This window comes from Siphateles boraxobius, unplaced genomic scaffold, assembly GCF_051911475.1.
Source record: "Siphateles boraxobius isolate OS27281-9 unplaced genomic scaffold, OSU_SipBor_1 137, whole genome shotgun sequence".
Lineage (NCBI taxonomy): Eukaryota > Metazoa > Chordata > Actinopteri > Cypriniformes > Leuciscidae > Siphateles > Siphateles boraxobius.
Genome location: NW_027508741.1, coordinates 1,175,001 through 1,202,190, shown reverse-complemented (window position 1 = coordinate 1,202,190; position 27,190 = coordinate 1,175,001). Strand labels below are relative to the sequence as shown.

At 37.0% G+C, this 27,190-nt stretch overlaps 1 protein-coding gene across 2 annotated transcripts in view; it reads left to right on the top strand.

The window, feature by feature from the left end:
* Positions 1-27,190, top strand: part of ext1a (exostosin glycosyltransferase 1a) — an 87,076-nt gene that overhangs the window by 33,157 nt on the left and 26,729 nt on the right. For both annotated transcript variants that reach the window (XR_013203826.1, XM_077229953.1), the window contains exon 2: positions 23,969-24,062. Coding sequence is in view for 1 of the 2 variants with exons in the window: in XM_077229953.1 (XP_077086068.1) it covers positions 23,969-24,062 (94 nt within the window). In the remaining variant the exon portion in view is untranslated. The remainder of the gene's footprint in view (positions 1-23,968; positions 24,063-27,190) is intronic.

The following is a 27,190-nucleotide window of genomic DNA, read 5'->3' as shown; positions in this document are numbered from 1 at the left end:
CTTTGCTGAGTAAACGCGCGAGCGTGTGTGTGTGTGTGTGTGTGTGTGTGTGTGTGTGTGTGTGTGTATATAACATTAAAAATACACACTTTGTTTGTCATTTTGACCTGTTTTACTGTAATCATATAAAAACGCACAACATATCGTCCGTTTATGTTCAATAGTTTAATTGAAATTGCCTGTTAATATTCAAAATCAAAACAACAAGGTATAAAGTATATCTTTACATATTACAAGATATTATAACCTCATAACCTTCGCATTGTATTGATATGGGGCATTTCTGTAATTTTTGGTGGCATTTCTGAGTGATATTTTAGTGTCATTCAGATACTGTTATAGTTTTATTAATATTTTGAATTAATTTTTACTTCTGGATTTTTCCTTTTTCATTTAAGCTTTAGTAATTTTTTGTTTTTCTCCTTTTGATAAGTTTTAGTTTTTTTTAAAATGTTAAATGTTTTAGTTTGAGTTATTTTACTACATAAAGTAAACTAAAGATTTGTTTTATTAATATAAACATTTGATTTAAGTTGAAGTGTATTTTATGTATATATTTATATATTTCTATGGTATTAGTTTAAGCTTCAGTTGACTGTATTAACCCTTCCTCTGCTGTGATGTTAGTCAGTGAGTGAGTGTGTTATATACACTACAGGACAGTGCAATCAATATTTGCATGTCTTTGCTTGTCTGTTTGTTCTGTGCTGAATTATGCATGTGTACGGTTCATCCAGGGACTGACAGAGAGAGCAGAACAAGCTTTAGTCCAGCGATGACCTTACCGATCCCTCCGTCACCCTTCGGACCGTCACACGAGCCGATAAACACGCTGTTCTCCAGTTTCTGTGACTCTCCGATGATCGATCGAGACGTTCTTGTGTCGAGAAGTTCATGATTGTCCTCAGTGAAACATTAATCCTCCACTGTTGGGCAACTAGTCTTCACTTCTGGCCTTGTGTTGTGGATGCAATTTTTACACTCTCAATAGTTTGTCTAGTCAAGTCTCCTTTATTTCTATAGCGCTTTTTACAATACAGATTGTTTCAAAGCAGCTTTACAGAGAAAATAATGCAACAAAGTTTGTTTCTAGAAGGAAATAGCGTCACTGTCCAGCTTGAGTAAGTTCAGTGATGTTTCATTTTTGTTGTAAAAAAGTTATTAATTTAGTTCATCAATATATATATATATATATATATATCATCGTCCAGCTCAGTTCAGTTCTCATATAATGCTGTCAATGCAGGCAGATCAATAACATTGCTGAATATTAAAGGTAATGTCCCCATAAGCAAGCCAAAAGCAAAAAAAATGCTCTAAATAATAGTTTGTTTCGTTTATGTTAGCTGATGTGTACAAGTGCAACCATTTATTTCAATATTTTTCAATAATCATCATTAGCAGTCTGAGATTTGATTTGAAGAGGGTTTGGTCTGGATGTAATGAAGGTAAATGAGATGTTTGACCACCGGCCGGCTGAAGTTCAGTCGAATGCCTTCTGTGTAATTATCAGTCCAGTCCAGCGGATCTCTTTCAGGAAGCAGAGATAGTCCGACTCACGTTTCACAGCGAGGATCTCTGTCAGAGCATCTCATCCTCTGAGAGAGAAAGATCCTTTCTTTAGTTGGCGTCTGCTTTGGTTGATAAGAAGACTGCAGGCAAAAATGTTTTTTTAATGAAATATTCATTTTTAAATAATATTATGGGTTCAATCGACATTTGTTATGGAAGCTTGTTTCCGCCACAGAATGAAAAATAAAAAAGGTATTTGCGACTTTTTATCTCACAATTCTGACTTTATTTCTCACAATTGCGAGATATAAAGTAGCAATTGCGTGTTGTAAAGTCAGAATTATGATATACATTGCAATTATAACTTTATAATACGCAATTGGGAGATATAAAGTCAGAATTGCGTGATATAAAGTCAGAATTACGTGATATAAAGTCAGAATTGCGCGATATAAAGTCAGAATTGCGCGATATAAAGTCAGAATTGCGTGATATAAAGTCAGAATTGCGAGATATAAAGTCAGAATTGCGAGATATAAAGTCAGAATTGCGCGATATAAAGTCAGAATTGCGTGATATAAAGTCAGAATTGCGCGATATAAAGTCAGAATTGCGTGATATAAAGTCAGAATTGCGAGATATAAAGTCAGAATTGCGAGATATAAAGTCAGAATTGCGCGATATAAAGTCAGAATTGCGAGATATAAAGTCAGAATTGCGAGATATAAAGTCAGAATTGCGAGATATAAAGTCAGAATTGCGTGATATAAAGTCAGAATTGCGAGATATAAAGTCACAATTGCGTGATATAAAGTCAGAATTATGAGATATAAAGTCAGAATTGCGTGTTATAAAGTCAGAATTGTGAGATATAAAGTCACAATTGCGAGATATAAAGTCACAATTGCGAGATATAAAGTCAGAATTGCGAGATATAAAGTCACAATTGCGTGATATAAAGTCAGAATTGCTAGATATAAAGTCAGAATTGCGAGATATAAAGTCAGAATTGCGAGATATAAAGTCAGAATTGCGTGATATAAAGTCAGAATTGCGTGATATGAAGTCAGAATTGCGTGATATAAAGTGAGAATTGCGTGATATAAAGTCAGAATTGCGAGATATAAAGTCAGAATTGCGTCTTATAAAGTCAGAATTGCGTGTTATAAAGTCAGAATTGCGTGTTATAAAGTCAGAATTGCGAGATATAAAGTTAGAATTGCGTGTTATAAAGTCAGAATTGCGTGTTATAAAGTCAGAATTGCGTGTTATAAAGTCAGAATTGCGAGATAAAAAGTCAGAATTGCGAGATATAAAGTCAGAATTGCGAGATATAAACTCAGAATTGTGAGATAAACTCAGAATTGTGAGATATAAAGTCAGAATTGTGAGATATTAAGTCAGAATTGCGTGATATAAAGTCAGAATTGTGAGATATAAAGTCAGAATTGCGTGTTATAAAGTCAGAATTGTGAGATATAAAGTCAGAATTGTGTGTTATAAAGTCAGAATTGCGTGTTATAAAGTCAGAATTGCGTGTTATAAAGTCAGAATTGTGAGATATAAAGTCAGAATTGTGAGATATGAAGTCAGAATTGCGTGATATAAAGTCAGAATTGCGTGTTATAAAGTCAGAATTGCGAGATATAAAGTCAGAATTGTGTGTTATAAAGTCAGAATTGCGTGTTATAAAGTCAGAATTTCGTGATATAAAGTCAGAATTGTGAGATATAAAGCCAGAATTGCGAGATATAAAGTCAGAATTGCGTGATATAAAGTCAGAATTGTGTGTTATGAAGTCAGAATTGCGTGTTATAAAGTCAGAATTGCGAGATATAAAGCCAGAATTGCGAGATATAAAGCCAGAATTGTGAGATATAAAGTCAGAATTGTGAGATATAAAGTCAGAATTGTGAGATATAAAGTCAGAATTATGAGATATAAAGTCAGAATTGCGAGATATAAAGTCAGAATTGCGTGAAATAAAGTCAGAATTGTGAGATATTAAGTCAGAATTGCGTGTTATAAAGTCAGAATTGCGTGATATAAAGTCAGAATTATGAGATATAAAGTCAGAATTGCGAGATATAAAGTCAGAATTGCGTGAAATAAAGTCAGAATTGTGAGATATTAAGTCAGAATTGTGAGATATTAAGTCAGAATTGCGTGATATAAAGTCAGAATTGTGAGATATAAACTATTCTGAGGGAAAAAGTCAGTCTTTTTTTCCCCATAGAATTGGACTTTATAACTTGCAATTTCAAGTTTATATCTCACAATTCTGAGAAAATATGTCAGAATTGCGAGATATAAAGTTGCAATTGTGTGTTATAAAGTTGGAATTGCGAGAAAAAAAGGTCAGAATTCTTAGTTTTTTCTCTCGCAATTCTGACTTTATATCACGCAATTGCGACTTTATATCACGCAATTGCGACTTTATTTCACGCAATTCTGACTTTATATCTCGCAATTCTGACTTTATATCTCACAATTCTGACTTTATATCTCGCAATTCTGAGAAATAAAATCACAAATATCTTTTAAAATGTTTTGTTCTGTGACTTAAACAAGCTTCCATATTTGTGGCATTATGTTGATTACCACAAAAAAAATTATTTCAAGCAAAAACTGATGTTATGACGACAAGGCACTTGTATTTTGTGAGCACTCGTTTATTATTTGAGGCTTTAGAGCTGAAGATATGTTCTCATTCTTATAGTTTTTTTAGGTGTGGTAAAATTGGATATAACCTTACACAGATACAGTTGTGTTTTGTATTATTATTTAAAAGGATAGTTCACGGTAAAATGAAAATTGTCATAATTTACTCACTCTGGTGTTGTTCTAATGCTGTACGCCTTTGTTTTTCGGACCACAAAAAAACGTCCCGCTCACATTCGTCCATTTAATGACCATGAATAGAGACCAGCATCAAGCTTTAAAAATAAATGCAAAAGTTTCTCAGAATGATCCGATGTTAAACGTGTCGTATATGTTCTGCAGGTATATGATGGGGTTTGATGAAAAACAAACCAAAATGTAATGATGTATTATGTAATGTGATATTATTCAAAAAAGAAAGAAGGCCGTATACGGCTTTTGAACAACACCAGGGTGAGTAAATGATGATTTACGTTTCATTTTAGCGTGAACTATCCCTTTAAATATTATTAAAAGAACTCTCTTATGCTTACCAAGACTGTATTTACCTTATCAGAAAAGTAATTAAGATCAGTAATTGATCAGTAAGTAATATTAAAGTTTAAAACAGCTATTTTCTATGTGAATATTTTAAACTGTAATTTATCAAAGCTGAATATTCATCATCTTTACTCCAGTCTTCAGTGTCACATGATCCTTCAGAAATCATTCTGATTTAAAGGTTGCAGACTATTGCATTTCCCCGTCCTGCTCATCACTTAACACCATTTCTATAATGTGAAATTGATGCTATAGATCTGTGCTAAATTCATGTAAGGGAGGGAACGAAGGGCAAGTGAAGGAGTGATGAATCGGTGTGGAGAAACGGGCTGTGAATGCGAATGCTTTGTGCAGTAATTAGATAAATTAACCTCGGGTCAGAGACAGACACGCAGAGCTGCTGTAAATGTTTAATGAAGCTTCCTTTGAACCCGTCCAACAAATGAGGGATCTGGGAATCACAGATGAGCGCTGGGACGTCTTTGATAGTGTCTGTTAGATTTTTTTAGTGAAATATATGAATTTAAAGTTGTATTTCACCAAAAAAAAATTTAAATTCTGTCAATATTTACACTTCTAGGTGTTTTTATCCTCATGCTGTTTTAAACCCATTTACTGTCATTCTTTACTGTGAAACACAAAGGGATGATTTTGAAGACTTTGTTTGCAGCTTGTTTCTGAACAAAAGCAGTTTGCAGTGATTGTTGCTGTCAAGCTCCACAACAACACCAAATCTGCCATAGAAGTATCATAAAAGCTATCAACAGGACTTCTGTGTGAGGAACAGACTGACGTTTAGATTGTCACTTTAGTTAATGACATGAGAAATCAAATTTGTCTGGATCTTTTGACATATAAAAGTTTCATCCTGCAAGTTTCATAGTTTTAAACATCCTCCTCATTATAAGTCAGTCTTTCCAGAAAAATGCGGAGTTTTTTTGTGATTGTTGCGGTGGAATGCGATGGAAAAATGCGACGGAATATGCGGGATATTTATGCAATTTTATGCGATGAAATTGCGGGTACTTGAAAAAACTGCGGTTTGATGAAAAAAGAGAAAAAAAAGTGATTCCCCTTAATGTAAAGAGTCATTTCTTATTACTTCCTATGATAAGCAAGCGTAACACATCACAGAAAGTGCTGGAATATTTAAGTTCTCGTTTGATTTCAGACCTTAATAAACGCATGACTCAAACTTACAAAACACTGATGAGTCAAACAAGTTCTGTAGCTTTACAAAAGGAATATGCTACAACTTCTGTAAACATGAATAAATAAAATATAAAAAAATAAAATGTGTGCTTCCTGTTTTACAGTTTTTCGATGATGTTCACGTCGCGTAATTGCGTCACTTCACTTCATGGCAACAGGGGAAACGGCTGCTCGTGTGTGAAGCAAACGCAACATTTTTCAACTTTCTGCTAAGATATATGTGACTTTTTTGCATTGAAAATGCGGGGATTATGAAATCATGCAAGCCCGCATATTTTGCGCGGAAATCTGCAATTTATGTGGAGAAAGTTCGGCGTATTCGAAAAAATTAATATGAAAGCAGCTGCATAAATGATTTCATAATGTTCCTATGACACATTTGTTTGTTGGGTTTTTTGTACAAAAAGCTTTTTTATAAGTAAACCTTAAGGAACATATTAAAATAATAAAGGAAATCCATGTCATGGCTCCTTTAAACCCATATTGGGATCGAGTGAATAATGACAAATTAAAATGAATTGTAAAATGAAATGAGTGTGTACGAAATAAAGACATATTTTCATCTAAATAAGGAAGAAAGTCACTCAAAGGGTGACTAAATGATGAGAGGATTTTCATTTTTAGGTGCAATTACAATTTAAAGCTTATTTGCATTCTTTTTTGTTCATTTTTTTTCATTAACACTTTACAATAAGGTTCATTAGTTAACATGAACTAAGAATGAGCAATACTTCTACACCATTCATTAATCTTAGTTATTAATTTCAACATTTACTGATACGTTATTAAAAACAAAGGTTGTATTTGTGAACATTAGTTAATGCACTGTGAACTAACCTGAACAAACAACGAACAGCTGGATTTTTATTAACTAACATTAACAAAGATTAATGAATACTGTAATAAATGTATTGCTCATGGTTAGTTCATGTTAGTTAGTACATTAACTAATGTTAACTAGTTAACCTTATTGTAAAGTGTTACCGTTTTTCCTTCATTATTCTGTCTGCTCAGTCGTTTATACTTACCCAGAATGCATTCCTACTAAATGTCTCACTGTTCGAGTAAGAGTCAACAGAACTTGTTTTTCCCCGTTTATGGAAAGACTTTCATTCCCAGCAGCAAAGAGCACAAATGACTAATAGAGAGGAGAATAAACAGGAACAAAACGCCAGTGATGCTTTTCCATCAGCGATGACCTATCCTTTCCAAAGGCTCCAGAACATAATAGAAATCTCTGACTGCACAGTTTCTCCTCCCACTCCTTCATAATCATAATCATAATCGCAGCACTGAGCATTGTTTTATGCTCAGAATTAGTAATGGAGCGAGTAAGTCATTCTGCGGTGCTTTTGGGATGTTATGCATTCATTGGATTCATTGTTTTTTATTGTATTTGGGTTTTAGTGATATTAAATAGGTTTTTAATGCATGCTTAAATAAAAAATAAAATACATACATGTGAAACTCCAAAAATTAGAATATCGTGCAAAAGTTATAATTTTGATGATTGTGGTTTACAGTTTATGAAAACCCCAAATTCAAAATCTCAGAAAATTAGAATATTACATGAAATCAATAAAAAAAAAGCATTTTAAATACAGAAATGTCGGCCCTCCAAAAAGTATAATCATGCATCTGTATATAATTATATACACTAAATATATTAGTTTCACTTTTTAATTTGAATTACTGAAATACATGAACTGTTGCATGATATTCTAATTTTCCGAGTTTCGTAATGAATTTGTCTGAACACGCCACGTTTCTCCATAGCTTTCTCAAGCTCTTGTGAGATGTGCCGGATGCCTGTTAATGCTCGTCGTGCCTCGTGATCTTTCATGACCTCTGGAAGTGCTCAAACTAGCGCATCGCTGTGAGGGAACGAGCCTAGCCGCTTCACACACAGCAGAAGAGCCACTCGGGTCTCAGATGTGTGTTGAAGGAGAGAGACGTAGAGTGAGTGAGTGAGTGAGTGAGTGAGTGAGAGAGTGAGAGAGTGAGAGAGTGAGAGAGTGAGAGAGAGTGAGAGAGAGTGAGAGAGAGTGAGAGTGAGAGTGAGAGAGTGAGTGAGTGAGTGTGTGGAGTGAGCGAGAGAGTGAGAGAGTGAGCGAGAGAGTGTGTGGAGAGAGTGAGCGAGTGAGTGACCGAGTGAGTGACCGAGTGAGTGAGTGTGTGGAGTGAGCGAGAGAGTGAGAGAGTGAGTGAGTGAGTGAGAGAGAGAGAGAGAGTGTGTGGAGAAAGTGATTGAGTGAGTGAGAGAGAGAGTGAGTGTGTGGAGTGAGCGAGAGAGTGAGGGAGAGAGAGTGAGTGAGAGAGAGAGTGTGTGGAGAGAGTGAGTGAGTGAGTGAGTGAGTGAGTGAGTGAGTGAGAGAGAGTGAGAGAGAGAGAGTGTGGAGAGAGTGAGAGAGTGAGTGAGTGAGTGAGTGAGTGAGAGAGAGTGAGAGAGAGAGAGTGTGTGGAGTGAGCGAGAGAGTGAGGGAGAGAGAGTGAGTGAGAGAGAGAGTGTGTGGAGAGAGTGAGTGAGTGAGTGAGTGTGTGGAGTGAGCGAGAGAGTGAGTGAGTGAGTGAGTGAGTGAGTGAGTGAGTGAGAGAGTGAGTGAGAGAGAGAGAGTGATTGAGTGTGTGGAGTGAGCGAGAGAGTGAGGGAGAGAGAGTAAGAGAGTGAGTGAGAGTGAGTGAGAGAGTGATAGAGTGAGTGAGAGAGAGTAAGTGATTGAGTGAGAGAGAGAGAGAGAGTGATAGAGTGAGTGAGAGAGAGAGAGAGTGATTGAGTGAGTGAGTGAGTGAGTGAGTGAGAGAGAGAGAGAGTGATTGAGTGAGTGATAGAGAGAGAGAGTGTGTGGAGTAAGCGAGAGAGTGATAGAGTGAGTGAGTGAGAGAGTGTGTGGAGAGAGTGATAGAGTGAGTGATAGAGTGAGTGATAGAGTGAGTGAGAGAGTGAGTGAGGGAGAGAGTGATAGAGAGAGAGAGTGTGTGGAGTAAGCGAGAGAGTGACAGAGAGAGTGAGAGAGAGAGTGTGTGGAGAGAGTGATAGAGTGAGTGATAGAGTGAGTGATAGAGTGAGTGAGAGAGTGAGTGAGAGAGAGTGATTGATTGAGTGATAGAGAGAGAGAGTGTGTGGAGTAAGCGAGAGAGTGACAGAGAGAGTGAGAGAGAGAGTGTGTGGAGAGAGTGATAGAGTGAGTGATAGAGTGAGTGATAGAGTGAGTGATAGAGTGAGTGATAGAGTGAGTGATAGAGTGAGTGATTGAGTGAGTGAGAGAGAGAGTGAGAGAGAGATAGTGATTGAATGAGTGAGTGAGAGAGAGAGTGAGAGAGAGAGTGTGAGGAGAGAGTGAGTGATAGAGTGAGTGAGAGAGAGAGTGATTGAGTGAGTGAGAGAGAGAGAGAGAGTGAGAGAGTGAGTGAGAGATAGAGTGTGTGGAGAGAGTGATAGAGAGAGAGTGTGTGGAGTGAGCGAGCAAGAGTGTGTGTGCATGTGTGTGTAAGTGTAAGAGAGAGTGTGTTGAGAGTGTGTGTGTGTCTCTGTGTCTGTCTGTTGGCCTCATAGTCTGGCATTCCTTCAGCTTGAGTGTGTGTGCGTGAGTGTGTGTGTGTGTGTGCGTATGTGTGTGTGTGTGTGTGTGTGTGTGTATGTCTGTCTGTTCACCTCATATTCAGGCATTCCTTCAGCTTTAGTGTGTGAGCTTGAGTGTGTGTGCGTGAGAGTGTGCGTGAGTGTGTGTGTGTGTGTGTGTGTGTGTGTGTGTGTGTGTATATGTATGAGCGTGTGTGTCAGTCTGTCTGTTTGCCTCATAGTCTGGCATTCCTTTAGCTTGAACTCATGTGCTCAGCGACACAAAACTCTCCACGAGGGATTAAAGACAGTGAGGCTGACACACACACACACACACACACACACACACACACACACACACACACACACATAGCTCTTTCAGATCCAGACAGCGCAAATTCATACCCATGCTCTTTTCTTATTTATTAGAATGTCTTTCAACTCCAGCTTCATTTATTTTTAGCTTCCCGACGGTCTCTAACACACGCGAACACAATGACAGTCACGATAGCCTGATAAAGACGATCCTAAAACTACACAACGCATCCTGCGTGAGCCGAACCTTTCCAGCCTCTTCTTCTGATTCCTCACATCTACAAGATGCATATTATATGCAGTTTGCCTCAGTTACCTTACTGTAATGGACTTCATGTTTCCTCTAGGGAGCTTCATGATGGATTACAGAAGATTTGCTTGCATCTCTCATTTCATTCTAATCGAATAAAATGGCAGATTTAAGTGAAGACAGTTGGTTTTGATGCATACATGAGGGTGGATTATATCAAAATGTAACTGATAAGACACACAAGCAGCAGTACTTTATTGGAGTCAACGTCAAATCAAAAGACTATTTTTGTTCTCAGTGCAAGATTCAAGGTCTTATTTTAGGTGATTCATTGACGCACGTATTTCTCTTCGTTTTCCCATTCTGGCGGGTTCTGAAGCGACCCGATTGGTCCGCGCGTCTCAGCCGCATCGCCATAGGTTCGTGCAGCTGCACTGCTTTTTAAAATAATGGCTTCAATATTCTCGAGAAAAGGAGTTTTCCCACAGCGTATAGATACGCAATACGAAGTGAACGTTCTCGAAAGGGAACTAAATTTAACGGTATTTTACTGTAAAAGTACATTAAATGTACAGTTAGATCTAACACAGTTATTCACCGTATATAGTACTTTCTGTTAACCAATTAACAGTTTTTCACTGTAGCATTTCTAGTCTTTTACCGTTAAAATTTACTTGGAAAGTAAAATAGATTGCAAACAATGATTCATGTTGTATATGTGCTGAAATACAGTGAACTAGTTCATGTAGAAAGTGAACTTTCCCAACAATGTTCAGTTCACAAATTTTAAAATGAACTAGTTCGGTTCATAGTTCATACTTTAAAATTTTGAACTAGTTCATAGTTCTTTTTGTCCATATGTTGCTGCGAACTATTATTTTTCAGCACTTATTTTATCGGTGGGCGAAGTTTGAACAGAATTGTAAGATTTTTCCCATCCTCACAGACCTTGTCATAAAACTCGTTTAAATGATCATACGACGCCTCCTTGATGCTTTTTGTGTTGCTTTTTGTTTACGGTGTGTTTTATCCGGGTTTTCGCCTTGAAGGCTTTGTAGAAATCTGGCACTCCGAAGTCAAACTGAGAGAGCTGCCGTTCACACTCACAGACACCAGAATGAACGAGTTCACAGTAACGTTCATCAGGCAGTAATACAGTACGTTCAGTTCACGTTCGCCCAAAATATGAACGAGTTCAGGCACAACACTGCTGAAATGATCCATCTCAGTATGTCACAGATATGTGTTGTCCACAATGCAGTTTAAATCACCTTGTTTGTCCTATAGTTTCAGCTTTTTGTCTCATTAAATGTGTCCAGTTAAACCTGCACTGGTTGCACATTAACAACATGTTGAGCAAAAGAACATGCAGGCAGATGATGGTTTATTCAGGAGAGCAGCATCTAGGGGTCGAGCAGACGGTCAGGGTCAACCTGTCCTGTCCAGCCACAAACAAACAAAACACACACACCTATTTCGGGAAGCGACACCCAGACGTGTGCATGCGCACAGAGACACGCTCCTGATTGTGATAGCTGGTTAACCGGCGCCAGTGTCGAGCCTAGTGAGATCATTAGAGCGTCTCAGTGACTCGGCACCCGCCGCTGCCTGGGTCACTGATTCCCTGACCCTTCCTTTTCCGCTTTTAATAAGGACGGGAAATCTCAAAGGCAGGACCGTGCTGTGCTTCTCATGGAAAAAGGAAAAGCAGGAGTGCTGGAGCGCACCGTTGTTTCATAGGGCTGCATGGGTTCATTATTTCTGTTACAGTAATTCAGATTTTAACAAAAGTATTGGGATAGTTGGGATATAAACACTGATGTCTATGATAGCGATTAAAATAAAGTAAATAATTTTTTAAAAGTAACTTGACGCTTAAAACTTTGTATCAGTTACATCGTTACACCAGTAGATGGCGACAAGTGACTTCGAAAATGTATTTGTCAATGAATCATTCCAATGATTTGTTCAAAAACACTGATTCATCCAAGTGAAGTCTTTAGGCTTGTTCGACTTGAACCGGCACTGCACAGGCCGATCGGTTTATGACATCAAAGTACCGTGAGAGCGATTCAAAAGCACACAGAGCCGTCTCCTCGCTAATCGCTCTCACGGTACTGTGATGTCATAAACAAATCGGCCTGTGCAGTGCCGGTTCAAGTCGAACAAGCCTATCATGAGTGATTCATTGAATCATTCATTCAATAGATTTGTTCAAAAACGCTGATTCATCCAGTAATGAAACAAGTGAAGTATTTATGAGTGAGTCATTGAATCATTCATTCAATAGATTTGTTCAAAAAACACTGATTCATCCAGTAATGAAATAAAAATAAAAATATATTGTAATACAAATAAAAAAAATTAGTAATGAAATTTATTTTAAAAATCACATTACTAATAATATCATCTAAATTTCTTTATTTTTAAATGGGGAAACTACCGAGCTTTTATTTTGACGGGTTGCCGGCAAGTATAAATATGCACTGCAGGTTTCAGAGTGAAGCTTTGCGCTGTGTTTATTTAAACACACACGCAGCCCATCATCATATCCGGTGTGTAAATGACACGCTTCACTCTGAAACCTTTAGAGCATATATTTATTTATGCAATAAGCTATATCGCAATATCGATTTTATTTCAATACATCAAGCAGCTTTTGGTAGCATGTATCAAAAAATAGAAAGTGGCACTTTTTAAAGACTTTAAACAACAACGTTTTCTTGTTGAATCTGGGGGAAGGAGTTTAATACCGCTCTATCCTCTTAATAAAGACACCTGGATTGTTGATTTGGAGAGTACAAGGGTTTTTTGATGATGGCAGCTTGGAGAATAAATCCCATGTTTCCTAAGATCCAAGTGTGAATTCCCGGTGTAATTACAGGACAGCGCAGGATGATATTAACTCTAGTGGTTATGATTAATGACACAGTCTGCAGTGGATAATTAATCAGCTGTATTTGCCCTTGAGGCCAGACATCTACGTGGACCATCTGCCACGACAGTGTGGATAAACTTCCCAGTAGCCTTTAGCCTTCAGCCTTTAGCCCCAGTCAAAAGTAACTCGGATGAAAGTTACGACTGCAGTTTTCCTGAGTCTGAAGAGACAGAAGACCTTGTGACTGTCCTAGTTTCTCACCAAACGTGCTTTGTTTAAAAGTTAGTTCATTTGGAAGCTGCTAATTCCCTGCGTTCGGTTAAGATCATTTAACCGTCCAGAACGCTGTTTTCACTAGCGCTGAAGTGATTTTGTTTTTATAGGCTAATCCAGAAGTTAGCTTCACCTTGCACGTTCCCTCCCTAAAAATCCAACATAAAATAAGATCAATAAGCTCCAACAATATGATTCTTACACGTTTTTGTTCATCAACGTGTGAATTTCAAAGCCTAAATATAATCTGCAAAAGTCAAAAGCTAACATTAGGCTATAAACAAAAGCTTCAGATAACTCCTTTCATACTTTATAAAAAAGAATAAAGTTTGAGTTTTTCCCTAAAAGTTGGATTATAAACGGCATGAGGCTGTGAAAGCCTCAGCCTCTGTAGTCCCTTTTAGCCACTATTACTGATTTATTTTATGTTTGTTGAATAATGCATGAAAATAAATGTGCTTGTGTTAACCAAAGACCTTATTTCAGGCGTTTAACCAAAAACCCATTCTAAAACCCATTTTATCCAGACGATGGAACTGGAATTTTTGTTTTAAACAAAAAAACATAATTTCTGCAGCAGCAGCAACACATTGTAAATCATGTTAAAGTGTGTATTTACTAGTGTATTGAAATGGAACTGCAAGCTGTTGATGACAAACACTAGATATGCAAAGACAGCATATCATAGAGTGCAACACGCAATATGGCGGAATAAGCCCCGCCTCCTAAATAAAACAGCCAATTGCAGACTGATAAAGTCATTGCATCACCGTTAGAAGCTTCGCTCAAGCCGGAAAAATAAAAAAATTAAACATGGCTGTATTTCCTAATTGCTGGCAACATTGTTTTCAGACATAATAATTTGCTTATTAGGTTTTGCATTTGGGTATATATTTAGACATTATTAAAGACTACTTTGTCAGATATATATATATATATACAGTATATATATTTTTTCAACCAGTCATTATGATTCTAAGTGCTAGTTTTTTGGGTCAAATTGTATATAAGCAATTGAGTTCATTATATTTGCTCTTGTTAAAGTGTATTATCAGCAATAGAGGAACAGTTCATCCAAAAAATGGAAATTTCCATTTTTCACATTTCCAATATATAGTATGATTTTGGGGGCGGGACTATCTATTTGAAACTGGTCATTAGTTTTGCAATACCATTTGGCACCACTAGTTGACACATTTCAACTTTTGAGTACTTCAAAACGTGCATGTTGTTTGACATCTACATGCAATGTAATTAAGTTTATAATATTGCATACCTTTAAATAGGTTCCTTGCACTAGCACGACTGTAGAAGCACTTCTGGAAATAGCAGAGGATAACTGGACCTCGGCAAACCAGTCGTGTCTGAGCCAGTGATGTCTTATTTTCTTGATTTCGCAGACAACGGATGCAAGCGTTGCACATTTGCTGCTAACATGCATTGTTGTTTTCAGAAGTCAAATGGCATCTTTTGTGTAACAAGCTAAAGGGAAATCGTGTAGTTGGCAGTGACTGTAGGCACAATATAATAATTCATCCCATCGTTTTACTAAATCCTGGCCATTTTGTAATAATTAGGGAACAAATAATATTAATAATTAGGGCGCTGCCATTTCCAGTGTTTTAGTTCAGGCAAAATGAGGGAATGAATTAATAACTCAAGGGAACGAATCCTTAATTTGTGGTCACGATACATATTTTTGTCCACATTACTGTAGCACTTTTGATCAATTTAATGCATTTTGCTGAATAAAATGATACTGAATGAATGATTGCAATGCCATAAACCATAAAACACCATGACATTACTACTCATATTACTACTGTTACTACATGCTCAAAAATGTGGTACATCTTCATGTTCTTTTCCATCTATTGCTTCATAACCTGGCTTGAATGATATGTTTTCATTTTTTTTATACTTTTTCATGTATTTTTAAAGATTATTTTGGTTATAAAAGAGCAGCTCACTGTAGAATATTGCATTGGGGGATTTAACAGATACAAATAATATTATAATATTCGAAATACACTGTTTTGCTATTTGTAACCGTGAGATTTGTACATTAAGCCACACACATGAGGAGACGAGTCACTTTATTATATTACGTGGATGGACTTTAATAAGACAGAATGCAGCATCTGAATTATTTACCGTCATCCACAGGAGATACTTTCAGTGTCTTCAGCTCTTCTGTGGATCTGTTGAAACAGTTGTTACGCGTTCGTGAAGTTGTGTGTCGGGACGGGACGTTAAGTACGGGTTTAATCTTACACAGTCATTACAGGCAGCGTTGGTGAAACCAGCAGCTCTCATTTCCACTAATCTGATTTAAGGCACAAATGCCACCCATGCCAACCTGTTGCCATGGCAACAGTGTCAAATGTAAACAAAACAAAGACAGTTTGGCCGCCTTGATTTCTAGTTCCCTGTTTTTTCTGATGCCTCTTGCACGCTTTGTTAACTTGATAGAGGAGGTTTGCATTGGGTGAGCGCTGTTCGACGACCCACGACGACAGTTTAAAGACACACCTTCAACATCACGCTTACACACAGGCACTGATTGTGTCCTTGCACACACACTCTGAAAAACAAAGGCTCCTAAAGGGTTTTTCTTTGCAGTGATGCGATGGAAGAACCATTTTTGGTTCCCAAGAGAACCTTTCAGAGATCATTTCTTAAAAAAAAACATATTTTTCTTAGTGTGAAGAACATTTTAAAGAACCTTTTGTGGAATGGAAAGATTATACATGAATATCAGTCACATGACCTCTTACGTCATCCGCTCTTTTTCCAGTTGACTGCCGCCATCTTGAGTACCTGCCGAGTACTGTCTACAATACTGACGGCATTAGCTAGGAAGCAGATTTTATCTGTTTGTTTCACTTTATACATAACCAACTTTTTTTATGTAAACCCTGTGTGTATTTGACAGTATTCGCGCGATAAGACTAGAAAAATAACTTCGTTCAGTAACTATCGCTGTTGTTAGACAGGCTTAGTCCGCGTGCGCTTCGGGTGTACGCGCTCAGAAAAGCGCTCGTTAGAACCGCGCATCAACACGTGAATGACTTGTAAGCACATGCAAATAATGAACTTATGTGAACTGCATTGTCACGCTCCTTTGCGTTAACATTTGATGTGAATATACGTCGCGTTGTAGCCTATGCTGAGACGGAGGCGCCAGAACTGCAACTGATAGAATGCACGATACTACGACATTTCTTCAAAAGCAGATGGTGGATATATTTTAATCCACGATCATAAATCGTGATATCGCACACCCCTAAGCTAGCGTAAGCTCATTATCATTTACATCCACTCGCCACAGACAACATGAACACTGCACAGAGAGTTTGCACACACAAACCACTGTTATAACATAAAAGCAAGCAGCTGCGTGCATGGTTGGGCATGATATTATTGAAGGATTTTGACTGAATGCGCGCAAAGTGCGCTCCCTTAATAATTCCTAAAAAGCTGACATCAGTTAATCGCGATCTCACATCTCTGTTAATATCAATGAAGCTGACTGCACAATGAATCTTTCATAATATATACACTTTGTTTGTTACAATTAGAGGATTTGTCAGCATACAGAGCTTTGAACAAAAAGTCAGTTTTGAGCATAGAGGGTTTGAGCAGTGAGGAGAGTCTATCTTAAATGCTTCTGATTGGCCTTTGCGTTGAAGAAATCAACACGTATGTCTGTGATTGGCTACATCGCTCAACGCTGCAAACGTGTTTTAAAAGGAAACTGGCCTGTAAAACGTTTCTATTTTGTTTTAGTTCTTGTTGCTTTTCTGCAAAAAATTTATTAGTTTTAATATGTTTTATTCATGGATATTTCTATTTTGTGGGAGTCCCGCGAATCGTTTTATTCTCCTTGCAACGCGCACACACACAGAGAGTGCATTGCCGCTCGCACTCGGCCATCAAATCTAGTCCCGTGCCGCACTCTTCTGCATTGGGAGTGCACGTCTCTAGATCAAGGGCCCGGCCCGAGGATAGTGACGGGAAATATCGGCCCGCAAGTTCGGGCTCGGCCAGAGAATAAGCTCTAGTTCTTTTGCGACAGACGTATCGATCTTGCCGAATCAGGTACTCAAGATGGCGAAAGACAAGTTTTAGAATTGAGTGACGTCAGTGAGGAGACGTTGGTGACATCATCTGATATTCATGTATAGCACGAGATTTCAAAATAATATCAAGATTGTGATATGGCGAATTTATTTCAATAAATGTTGAAGGTCTTATTAATGATTATAAACATATAAATCAAAACTGCCTAATGTTACTGAATGAAATGTCGACACAGGACAAGCTACAGCTCAGCTTTTTGTACAAAATGTTGCTTTTTTATGACATTTACCCACATTAAAGTGTTTATAAAAAAAAGAATGAAGCAAGAATACAACTAGGGTTACACTTTATTTAAAGGTGTCATTGTTACAGTGTAATTATATAATTAGGTACTGAGTAATATTAAGCAACTACATGTACTTACTATAGGGTTAGGGTTGGATTAGGATTTGGTTGAGGATTAGTTGCATGTAATTATGCATAATTTACTGTTTTTACTATGGTAAGTACATGGAACATATGTAACAAGGACACTGTTGTTACCAAAACGGGTTATTTTATTTAAAAAGCAGAGGCTCTGTTCTTTTTTTGTTTTGATATATTGTTTGTTCAGATATTCACACAGCAAAATATTCTGGATGGCATGAAATTTTTGTAAAAAAAAAAAAGAAACAAAGAAAAAGCTTGTTGGTAACTTTTTCAAAAACGCTTGTGGGGAAAGAGTTAAGACTCATATTAAAAATATTAGTCTGCACACAGTGAAAATGCCCATGAGCTGATAGGATAAGCCTGTGTGCTTCTGATGATTTATGAAGTCTTTTGAGTGCATTCCCCTGCCCTATTTTCAGACACACTATATCAGGTCTGATCCAACGGGTCATCCGAGGTCATTCCCACATCCCGAAACACCTGCCGACTCTCATCCGCAAGCTGTAGCGTAGTGCTGGGCGGTATACCGGTTCATACCGAATACCGGTGTTCATTTTTGTTATGATATGAATTTTTTATATTTCACTATACCAGTGTATGTCGCTTAATGTGTAGTCTCAGTCAGTCTCTTAACATCATATGACTTCACTTAATAATCAGTTAGAGTATTCAATATGCTGACATGGCACTTTTTTGTTACTACTATGTAGAAGCCTTTTGAACATCTTGTTTGCACTTTCTTCTCTTGTACATTTCAACAACAAATCATATCTATATTTATTCTTAATTTCTAATTGTGTTTGTATTTGAATAATAATTGCACTGTCCATGGAGTGGACCTGTTTTTATATTTCAGTGCTGGTTATATATTTCCTATATATGGAAGCTTGTTTCCGTCACAGAATGAAAAATAAAAAAGGTAATTGCGACTTTTATCTCGCAATTCTGACTTTATTTCTCACAATTGCGTGATATAAAGTCAGAATTGCGTGATATAAAGTCGCAATTGCGTGTTATAAAGTCAGAATTGCGAGATATAAAGTCAGAATTGCGAGATATAAAGTCAGAATTGCGAGATATAAAGTCAGAATTGCGAGATATAAAGTCAGAATTGCGTGATATAAAGTCAGAATTGCGTGATATAAAGTCAGAATTGCGAGATATAAAGTCAGAATTGCGTGATATAAAGTCAGAATTGTGAGATATTAAGTCAGATTTGCGTGATATAAAGTCAGAATTGTGAGATATAAAGTCAGAATTGCGAGGTATAAAGTCAGAATTGCGAGGTATAAAGTCAGAATTGCGAGGTATAAAGTCAGAATTGCGAGATATAAAGTCGCAATTGCGTGTTATAAAGTCAGATTTGCGAGATATAAAGTCAGAATTGCGAGATATAAAGTCAGAATTGCGTGATATAAAGTCGCAATTGCGTGTTATAAAGTCAGAATTGCGTGATATAAAGTCAGAATTGTGAGATATAAAGTCAGAATTGCGTGATATAAAGTCAGAATTGCGTGATATAAAGTCAGAAATGCGAGATATAAAGTCAGAATTGTGAGATATAAAGTCAGAATTGTGAGATATAAAGTCAGAATTGCGTGATATAAAGTCAGAATTGTGAAATATAAAGTCAGAATTGTGAGATATAAAGTCAGAATTGTGTGATATAAAGTCAGAATTGCGTGATATAAAGTCAGAATTGTGAGATATAAAGTCAGAATTGCGTGATATAAAGTCAGAATTGTGAGATATAAAGTCAGAATTGTGAGATATATAGTCAGAATTGTGAGATATAAAGTCAGAATTGCGTGATATAAAGTCAGAATTGTGAGATATAAAGTCAGAATTGTGAGATATAAAGTCAGAATTGTGAGATATAAAGTCAGAATTGTGAGATATAAAGTCAGAATTGCGTGATATAAAGTCAGAATTGTGAGATATAAAGTCAGAATTGCGTGATATAAAGTCAGAATTGCGTGATATAAAGTCAGAATTGTGAGATATAAAGTCAGAATTGTGAGATATAAAGTCAGAATTGTGTGATATAAAGTCAGAATTGCGTGATATAAAGTCAGAATTGTGAGATATAAAGTCAGAATTGCGTGATATAAAGTCAGAATTGTGAGATATAAAGTCAGAATTGCGTGATATAAAGTCAGAATTGCGTGATATAAAGTCAGAATTGCGAGATATAAAGTCAGAATTGTGAGATATAAAGTCAGAATTGTGAGATATAAAGTCAGAATTGCGAGATATAAAGTCAGAATCGCGAGATATAAAGTCAGAATTGCGTGATATAAAGTCAGAATTGCGAGATATAAAGTCAGAATTGTGAGATATAAAGTCAGAATTGTGAGATATAAAGTCAGAATTGTGAGATATAAAGTCAGAATTGTGAGATATAAAGTCAGAATTGTGAGATATAAAGTCAGAATTGTGAGATATAAAGTCAGAATTGCGTGATATAAAGTCAGAATTGCGTGATATAAAGTCGCAATTGCGTGTTATAAAGTCAGAATTGCGTGATATAAAGTCAGAATTGTGTGATATAAAGTCAGAATTGTGTGATATAAAGTCAGAATTGCGTGATATAAAGTCAGAATTGTGTGATATAAAGTCAGAATTGTGAGATATAAAGTCAGAATTGCGTGATATAAAGTCAGAATTTCGTGATATAAAGTCGCAATTGCGTGTTATAAAGTCAGAATTGCGTGATATAAAGTCAGAATTGCGTGATATAAAGTCAGAATTGTGTGATATAAAGTCAGAATTGCGTGATATAAAGTCAGAATTGTGTGATATAAAGTCAGAATTGTGAGATATAAAGTCAGAATTGCGTGATATAAAGTCAGAATTTCGTGATATAAAGTCGCAATTGCGTGTTATAAAGTCAGAATTGCGTGATATAAAGTCAGAATTGTGTGATATAAAGTCAGAATTGCGAGGTATAAAGTCAGAATTGCGAGATATAAAGTCAGAATTGCGTGATATAAAGTCAGAATTGCGAGGTATAAAGTCAGAATTGCGTGATATAAAGTCAGAATTGTGAGATATAAAGTCAGAATTGCGTGATATAAAGTCAGAATTGCTTGAAATAAAGTCAGAATTGCTTGAAATAAAGTCAGAATTGCGTGATACAAAGCCATTTTATGTGGCCTTACAAACCTGTATTAACACACGTGTGGAGTTTTTCTACAATATTCACTCATGACAGTAAAATAGGGCAAACTAGTGAAACTACTGCAGTATTTCCTCTCTCAATGACTCGAAAATGTGGTTAAAATCCAGTAATGCATGAAAAAACCCCGTCATAAACCGTGAAATAGAGGTCTGCACTCCCGCGGGACCCGCGGGTCCCGACGCAAAACAGTGCGGCGCGGGACAAATTTTTAAAGGTCATTGCGGGAGCGGGCGGGATGATGAGGTGCACTTGCGGGTGCGGGCGGGAGGGATGATACGCTGCACTCCCGCAAATTAAATATGAGTGTAAAGTAAAATATATAAATGATTTAAGTAGCGTACATAATTTGTAGTTGTGAGGGAGATTCTGATTGGCAGCAATAAAAACGTTTTAAGCAGCCTAAACTTGTGAATGTTGTCGGGTAGGGCGGGGCCTAATCTCACGCACACTTGTTTAGAGACAATTCCTTTCCCGCTGCTCCGAGTTCGAATTCGAAAGCTAGTTCAAGTTCAAAATAGACAGCATGGACGAGGAACAGAGCGCCTCTAGTGCTTCAGATAAAGTACAGTTGTGAATATTATGCTGTTCGTAATATGGGACCAATAAATATGTTACCAAGTATTGGTAAGGAATTTTGTGTGCACGCATTTTTTTCCCCAAGACCTTTCGTCAGACAGAAAGTGCGGGCGGGAGCGGGACATTATATCACAGATGCGGGCGGGAGCGGTACTAAAAATGACAAATCTTTGCGGGAGCGGGACTGAACACTGCGGGAGCGGGCGGGAGCGGGACTGAACACTGCGGGAGCGGGCGGGAGCGGGTCTGAAAATTGTGTCCCGCGCAGACCTCTACCGTGAAACCAGTATAATACTGTGATATAAATTTTTGCTCATACCGCCCAGCACTACTTGAGCGTTCAGCTTCTGTCTGGCTGTCCGCAGATCTGCAGAGGTGAAGCAAGAGCGCATTATAATGCACAGCATCACTGATAACCCACTGGAGGAAAGACGGAGAAGGAATGGAGAACGTGGGAGTGCCAGGGAGAATGTGTAAGAGAGAAGAAGGGAGGGTGAGACGGCCAGAAAAGGAGGAATGTCACGTTAGGAATCCCAAACAGCTCCTTAATCCGAGTGCCGACGGAAACGCTGGTCCAAGCATTTGTTGAAGCTTTTATCGCAGCGTAGCGCAAGACGAACGTACAAAGCAGAGGTCGAGAGGTCAAGAGGTCGAGAGCATGAACGGGGATCTCTCTCCTGACTGTCTGTGAACACTTCATATTCTCTAACCCTTTTTAATGCCATGTTCACTCAAAAAAATGAGTGAGGAAGCCTGTGAACTTTACATAATATATTTATATTTAGTTTACTTATAATAATTGTGTTTTTTGACTATTAAGGTCCACGTAATTATGTCTCAACTTAACAGTACAAAATCCTGACGCGTTGTCTAAACCATTTATGTTGCGTAAAAAATAATTTTTGCCCTAACTTATGGCCAAAAATTCTAGGCCATTTTGCCCTAACTTAATTTGATTGTGTTCAATCTGCTTAAATATATGTACATTTTAAGTTTACTTAATCCGTTTGTGTTGGATTACATGAATGATTTGTGTTGCTTTAACTGAAACTGGGCGGTGCTTGTTACTGGGCAGCATGCTTTGCATATGGTTGAATTAAGAGAGAATAAATGTTAAAATTAAGTGTTATTTTATATTTTTTGGAGAAAATAAGAAAAGAGGAAGACTTGATAGCGTGTAATTGTGTTTAATGTTCAATTACATTGGAATTATTAGAACCATTTAAATGACTGTGAGTTACTATTGTGGAGAAGAGTGGAGCGTTTGGTTTGGCTGTGGACTGATTTAATGTTTTCTATTGCTTTGGTTGAAGAAGCATGTAAAGAAGCTAATATGTGCTACTGCTAGCAAATAGCTAGCTATAGTCTATCAATTTAATTATGTGTCACTAAAATAAATGAAATATTACTGGATGCAAAAGTTCTTTTAAATACTATCTGTAAGATTCACTGTAAACATTTCAAACTATTTGCTATTTTGCGGTCACATAATACATTACATTACAGTGCCATATTAAATATATTATTTATTATATTATACACACTCTAAAAAATGCAGGGTTGTTTTAACCCAATTTCATGATCAATTATGGACAAACCCAGCCATTTGGTTACATTTTAAAATTACATTTTTAACCCCATGTTTGAGTTTGTCCATATTTGACCCAAAAAAAAAAAAAACTTTAGTCCTTATATTGTTTTATCAAATGTAATAATGCATGACATGCTTCACTGCATTGGGAGATCCAGTATTCTGTTCTCCATTGTATTACTAAAACATTTAAATGAATATAGCTTGACAGTGTTGCTATTTTTCTTTAGATCAGTGAGAACATCTCCAAACTAAAAAAAATAAAGGAACTGTTTAGAAAACGTAAATTTGATGCATTTTAGGTTCTCTCGACTATTGTCTTAAACATCATCACTACTTTTCAATTAGTTTGTTCATAAAAAATGCACATTCAGCCAATAAATTCACCAAGGCATGCAGATTTCTTATTCACAAAACATTAGCTATATGTATAGCTTTATAGGGCACTAGTTTCAGGTTTCAGAAGGCACAACAAAGCAAAGATATCTGAGATTTATTTTCAGTTTCAGAAGCTTGTACCTCAACACTTGACACACAAACCTCAATAACAGTGAACAAAAATCCTATAACCGCATAATTTATTCATGCTGCAATGCAATACATGCTGGAAAACTCACAAACCCTTCACATTTCAGCAGTGTCTCATCTGTGTTTGACTCATTTCTGTTTGTCTAACATGAATTGTATGTAGTTTTTCACATTTCTCAGTATTTGTGATTCATAGTGTCCCTTAAACTGAAAAAATTATGTTTGTTTTTACTGTTAATGTGTGTTTTCAGGCCATCTGTGTGAGATGTGATGAGCACTAACTGATTTTCCATATGAATAGGATGTGCATCTCCTGTTTTCTCGCACCAGGATGTTTTCAGGATGTTTATTAATATACTCTTCCTCCTTTTCCTCATCAGGTACGACTATAAAGAAATGCTGCATAACTCCACGTTTTGTCTCGTGCCGAGAGGACGCCGCCTCGGCTCTTTCCGGTTCCTGGAGGCTCTGCAGGTATACTTACTGTTTGTTTTTTTATGGAATATTGCAGTATTTATTATAAATCATTTTTTACATATTTAAAGTTTCTTCCTATTGAGATACTAAGGCTTCGTCTACATTAATCCGGATACATTTGAATCAAAAACTCTCTCCGTCCTCACTAGCGTTTTCAGGCGTTTCAGTGCAGAAACGTTTGAAAAATGCCTAAAAACGCTACATTCATCTTTACTGCGCATGCGGAAAACCTCACCAAAGCTCACTGAGATAAAAAATAAATAAATAAATAATTATCGCTCAATTCTTCTGACAGGATCATTTTATTTAGCAAAATATCTCAGCATTGACTGATCGTCCAGGTCGCTCTCACTCACCATTATATGTTTGGTCTAAAACATTCATGTTTTACGGCAGGACAGCAAATGTGAGTCAATTTTATGTCATATTTAAGAATGCATAAAGTAATATACAGGTGAAACTCGAAAAATGAGAAGATCGTGCAACAGGTCATGTATTTCAGTCATTCAAATTAAAAGGTGAAACTAATATATTTAGTATATATAACTATATACATATGCATGATTATACTTTTCAGAGGGCCGACATTTCTGTATTTAAAATACGTTTTTTTATTGATTTCATGTAATATTCAAATTTTCTGAGATTTTGAATTTGGGGTTTTCATAAGCTGTACGCCATAATCATCGAAATTATAACTTTTGCACGATATTCTAATTTTTGGAGATTCACCTGTAGTTCAGTTGTATACAATATAGTACAATACAGTGTGAAAGTGTAACAGGCACAATACAATACAATAGAGAAACTTTAAATATCTTTATTAACGTGAATATCTATTAGTACATTCTGAGTCACGTGACTAAACTTACGTTATCGTTTTTAAATACCTCAGTTTTGACGGTCCACGTTACAGCACGAAAACAACGTTTTCAAATTTATCCACTTTCAAAAAGTTTCTTTTTCATTAAAAAACGTTCATTTACACGACAATGGCGTTTTGGGTGCATGAAAACGCAAACATTTGAAAACGGGGTTCAAAAAGTGCACGTTTTTGAAAACGGTGTCCATGTAAACAACAAAAACGTTAACCTCTGAAGACGATGACGCTATGCACATGCGTATTACGGGTTCAGTCTATAGAGTTTCATCGCCATCTACTGGCCAGGTAGCAGAATATTGCTGAGCAATTTTAACGATTCTGCGATATAAATCGATATTTTTTTTCCCAAGAAAGTAGCGATTTTTAAGCCGCGAGTATCGATACATAAGTCCCATTCAAATCCCCCGTGTTTACCCCCATTCGCTTTAAAGCTCGGACGTTTTCGGTTCTGCTGTCGGTACTGGAGAAAATAGAAAATACACGTAGGCTACTATTTATAATTGATATAAAGACGTAATCTTGAAGATGTTTATCTCGCCAGCCAGTTCTATATATAATAATATTAAACCATTTGTCTGTGATGCAATTTTGCTATTCGCAGTCCAGAAGAGAGAGAGAGCGGTCTCACGCGGAGCCACAATCACTGACAATGAGGACAGAACTAAACATTCAAACGAAGTTACACTTTAGATCTGGGATAATATTCTAATTTTATTTTAGATTCGGCTTTCAGAAATTATAAACTAAGATATTTGAGATGAAACCAAACTAACTGCATTATGTCTAGAGCAACTTCCTTCCCTTCACAGCGATGCGCTGTCATTTCTTCCTAAAACCCAAACGTACCGTCAGAATCAGCACGATCGGTGATTGTTGTAAAATGCAGTCTCTACTGTTGCTAAATTGCGGACACGTTTAATCATTAAAAGAGCGATTAAAAGCACAAAAATCCATGCAAGAGATGTTCACAAGCAGACACACGCTCTGAAATGGACTGCAACGAGACAAGAAAAGTATAGGCTACTTAACTTTGGGCTTCATGTGCGCAGCTAAACTATCAAATATACATAATAATATAAAAATGACCAGCTCTGAGATGAACTGAAACGGTTTATTCACTTAAACACAGTTTATGTCTTAAATGGACGTAAATAGTTAGGAGAAAATGATGGTGCATCAGTCACCTATTAGATCTGCACTCGGTCTTAAAGGGGCAGCGTCTGATAAACCTGCTGACGATTGAGCCATTAATATGAATCACACAACAAAAGGCACTCACAGCTCTTTAGGGCTGGGTACCGAGTTCGGTACTTTTTAGGTACCGACCGAATTGCCTCGATACTACCGAGTATCGAAACATGTCTTGTTTTTCGGTACCAAGTAAGTGGTTAATCTCGTCAACGTCAGTTAAACAATAAGCATGCAGCATGATTGGCTGTGGCAGAAAAACACTAGTTTACGCGGCTGTCCAGAGACGTGGCTCGTCGCACGTGAGGCTGTAGTGTGTGTGTGTGTGTATGTGTGTGTGTGTGTAAGCGTCCAACCCAGATAGATAGAAAATATGTGGAAATGATCAAAAGTGTACCTATGTACCCGACTCGATGCCATAAGCACACGATGCAATATTTTCGACAAGATAATTGCTGCCAAGACCGGTAACACGGTAAATCTACACTTAAAAGCGCCCAGAATACACTCGAGAGTAGAAAGTTTATCCGCCTTCGACTACAAGAACTGGAGCGCGTCACATATAAACCAAAACTCAGCGTATAGGATACTTGCCTCACAGACATGAGAAATAGTTCTATATATGTTCAAAATATGTCTACTTTTAAACGAAACAATTAGAAATAAATAGTTTGATTACCTAATCCATATAGGCGCGGGCGCGTTCACTACTGCAGGGATGACGAGTCAGCATCGCAAATTCGCAATAATCATCTTTGCAGCCAACACGTTTAGTAAACACTTGTTCATTAATAAACAATTAAAATATCTCCTTGCTATCGTTTCCCGACACATCCATAATCATTAGGCTACTTTTGCCAGTGCTTTGCGCAAGCTTCATGTGTGCTGAGCGCGAGCATATATCCCGCACCCCAGTAGCCTATATTTAATTCAATTCACATTTATTTGTATAGCATTTCTCACAATACATATCGTTTCAAAGGAGCTTTACAGAAAATGCATGTGTCTAAATAAATTACAATTTAGAGTGATCTGTTATCAGGGGTGACTGTGT